Source organism: Pelobates fuscus, chromosome 6, assembly GCF_036172605.1.
Source record: "Pelobates fuscus isolate aPelFus1 chromosome 6, aPelFus1.pri, whole genome shotgun sequence".
NCBI classification, from domain to species: Eukaryota; Metazoa; Chordata; class Amphibia; order Anura; family Pelobatidae; genus Pelobates; species Pelobates fuscus.
The window spans coordinates 200,395,586-200,398,810 of record NC_086322.1 but is presented as its reverse complement, the minus strand read 5'-3'; the positions used below and the strand labels follow the sequence as shown (position 1 = coordinate 200,398,810).

The 3,225-nt window shown below is 46.8% G+C and overlaps 1 protein-coding gene across 1 annotated transcript in view; it reads right to left on the bottom strand.

The window, feature by feature from the left end:
- Positions 1-806, bottom strand: part of PYURF (PIGY upstream open reading frame) — a 6,727-nt gene extending 5,921 nt beyond the window's left edge. Inside the window, exon 1 of the mRNA XM_063460114.1 lies at positions 528-806. Coding sequence (XP_063316184.1) covers positions 528-703 — 176 coding nt within the window. The 5' untranslated portion in view covers positions 704-806. The remainder of the gene's footprint in view (positions 1-527) is intronic.
- Positions 807-3,225: the final 2,419 nt, after the last annotated feature.

Below are 3,225 nucleotides of genomic sequence, written 5' to 3'. Positions count from 1 at the left end.
AGGGGAAGGGGTGTCCTTCTATGAGAACACAATCACTGATCCCCACCGACACAGACAGACAGACAGGTAATGTCAGACAATGTCCGATCCCCACTAACACAGACAGACAGGTAATGTCAGACAATGTCCGATCCCCACTAACACAGACAGGTAATGTCAGACAATGTCCGATCCCCACTAACACAGACAGACAGGTAATGTCAGACAATGTCCGATCCCCACTAACACAGACAGACAGGTAATGTCAGACAATGTCCGATCCCCACTAACACAGACAGACAGGTAATGTCAGACAATATCTGATCCCCACTAACACAGACAGACAGGTAATGTCAGACAATATCTGATCCCCACTAACACAGACAGACAGGTAATGTCAAAAAATATCTGATCCCCACTAACACAGACAGACAGGTAATGTCAAAAAATATCTGATCCCCACTAACACAGACAGACGGGTAATGTCAGACAATGTCCGATCCCCACCGACACAGACAGACAGACAGGTAATGAATGTCAGGTGTCACCTCAATGGCTTCCTGGAGAGCGGACAGACCAGGACGTCCAGTAATGCCGGGTCTATCGCGGCGCTGTGCTCTTGCGATGGCCGGCTCACACTCACATGCAGTGTCCGCAGGCGGCCCGCTGGCCCCCGGGAGGATAATGCTGCACACACTGTCCGCCACACATGGATCCTCAGCATGATCCGCACTCTAACTACAAGGACAGCAGCTTAGCTCCCATAATCCTCTGCGATAACTTTTCCCTTCTTCCCTGTGCAACCTTGAACACGTTCCCCCATCGGAGAGGCGGGGCTCTAAGGTTCCTAAGACGCACTGCACACAGGGCAGTCTCACTGTCACTAATGCGGGTCTGTAGCCTGGTGTGGTTACTGGCTGACAGTAATAAAATCATCTCCTGACTGGCAGGGAGTAGTTATATTTTGGTTTATAGGAATTGTAGTCAACAGTAGAAAGTTATAAAAGAAAAAAAACTGGTGATGACTGATGGTTGCATAGTTTTAGGGTTATTCATTAAACCTGAATAGCAAAATTAAGTGTAAATAAACAATAGGACAAATAGCGAAGTACTAAATAAAATCAGGATTGACAGAACTTAGTTAGGACCACTATAGTGCCAGGAAAACAAACTCGTTTTCCTGGCACTATAGGGTTAATAGACCCCTCCCTCAGGGCCCCATTCCGCTGGGCTGAAGAGGTTAAAACCCCTCCAGCCACTTACCTTAATCCAGCACTGGGCTCCCTCGGCGCTGGTGACCTCTCCTCCCCCTGCTGTCAGCTCCGAATGCGTGTTACTCAATGCTTTCCTATGGACGTCAGCGTGTCCTCAATGCGATTTTCGCAGTGAGGATCGCGGAAGCAGCCTCTAGTGGCTGTCAGGGAGACTCAATGTAGTACAGCTGCAGGGTTAAAACTAGGGGGACCTGACACCCTGACCACTTCATTGAGCTGAAGTGGTCTGGATGCCTATAGTGGTTCTTTAACCCCTTAATGACACATGACATGTCATGATTCCCTTTTATTCCAGAAGTTTGGTCCTTAAGGTGTTAAAGGAACACAATAGGGTCAGGAACACAAACATGTATTCCTGACCTTATAGTGTTAAACCACCATCTAGCCCCCCTGGGCCCCTCATGCCTCCATAAATATAGCAAAATCTTACTTGAAGCTGTAGCTCTGCATGCTGTTTGCCTCAGAATAGCAAGCTGTCTGATGACACCATCAGAAGTGGTGGCCTACTCCAATCACACTGCTTCTCCATAGGATTGTCTGAGACTGACAAGGAGGCAGATCAGGTGCAGAGCCAGCACAATTCATACACAGCCCTGGCCAATCAGCATCTCCTCATAGAGATGAATTGAATCAATGAATCTCTATGAGCAAAGTTCAGTGTCTGCATGCAGAGGGAGGAGACACTGGATGTTTGGATGCATTTTAGGCAGCCACGACCCAAGAAGGATATCTAACAGCCATCTAAGGAGTGGCCAGTGAAGTTGATGTAGAATTATTAAAAATCTTTATTGAACCTGTATTGAATTATTGCACTAACTCCATTTTAACCCCATACTGACACAAATCCTCCATTTTGTCCTCATAACCTGACTTCTCCATTTTAAAACTACATTACATGACAGAATTTCCCAGCACATCTAACACAATGGACAAAGACTGTATTTTCTATAAAGACATGACTAACTCAGGAACTGCTGAATTTCCCCTAACTCGCAACATAGTATAATTTGAAGGCCATGAGAACACTGTAGTAATGAAATGTTCTATTCATAAGAGACCTTGCACCTGACCACAAGACCTGACATCACTGACTGTGTAAAATGACGCTCAAGCCCCCCTTTCCACCGAGTAAACCTCATGCTAGGGAAGATGGCGCTTGAGCCCCTTGTCCCCACCCGTGTCCAAAACAATACCACCTCTCGGTGGGTGGACACTTAGCTAACCACTTAGTTTTTGAGCCAATTAATTATATTGATAGGTGGACACTAACCCAAACACTTAACAATTAATCCAATTAATTATGTTTATTTACTGATATCTTGATGATCAATGATGACGCAAAATGCCTCTTAAAAGGGCCTGCGAGCCCGCTCTTGCTTCACTTGCCAATAAATTTCCTCAAAGTTATTTTAACCTGAACTCCGTGTGTCAGTCTGAATTACTTCAGCGTATATACGCAATTCAATTTTCTTTAATTTGGACAGGAACAGATAGACATTTAAACATCTTTGTTTACTGCTAAAAAGTACCATAACAACTTTGGCGCCCAACGTGGGGCCCCGGGCTATGTCTGGCCGGTGAGCCGTCCTAAGGAAGACGCTGTTGGACGGAGGAATCCGGGGGGAAGGAAAGGAGATTGATCACCTCCAGGTACACGGTAGAGACTTCTGCAGAGCCACTGGTATGTTCCGGCCCCTTTGATTGACCCGTCCACGTGTCTGTGACTGCTTCCCGGGAGGACATCAAAGACAGGTAATATCTTGCCCGGGGTCTCGTTACTCACTTGTTTACCTGCATTTAGTCTATCTGTTGCCTGGGTGTGTTTGAATTGTTTGCCTGTTTCCCCTTTTTGGGATAAAGGGGGGTGGACCTGCGGGGGTTTTGCCTGGGGTCCTTTGTTTGCCTGTTTTCCCCTTTTTGGGATAAAGGGGGGTGGACCTGCGGGGGTTTTGCCTGGGGTCCTCTGTTCGCC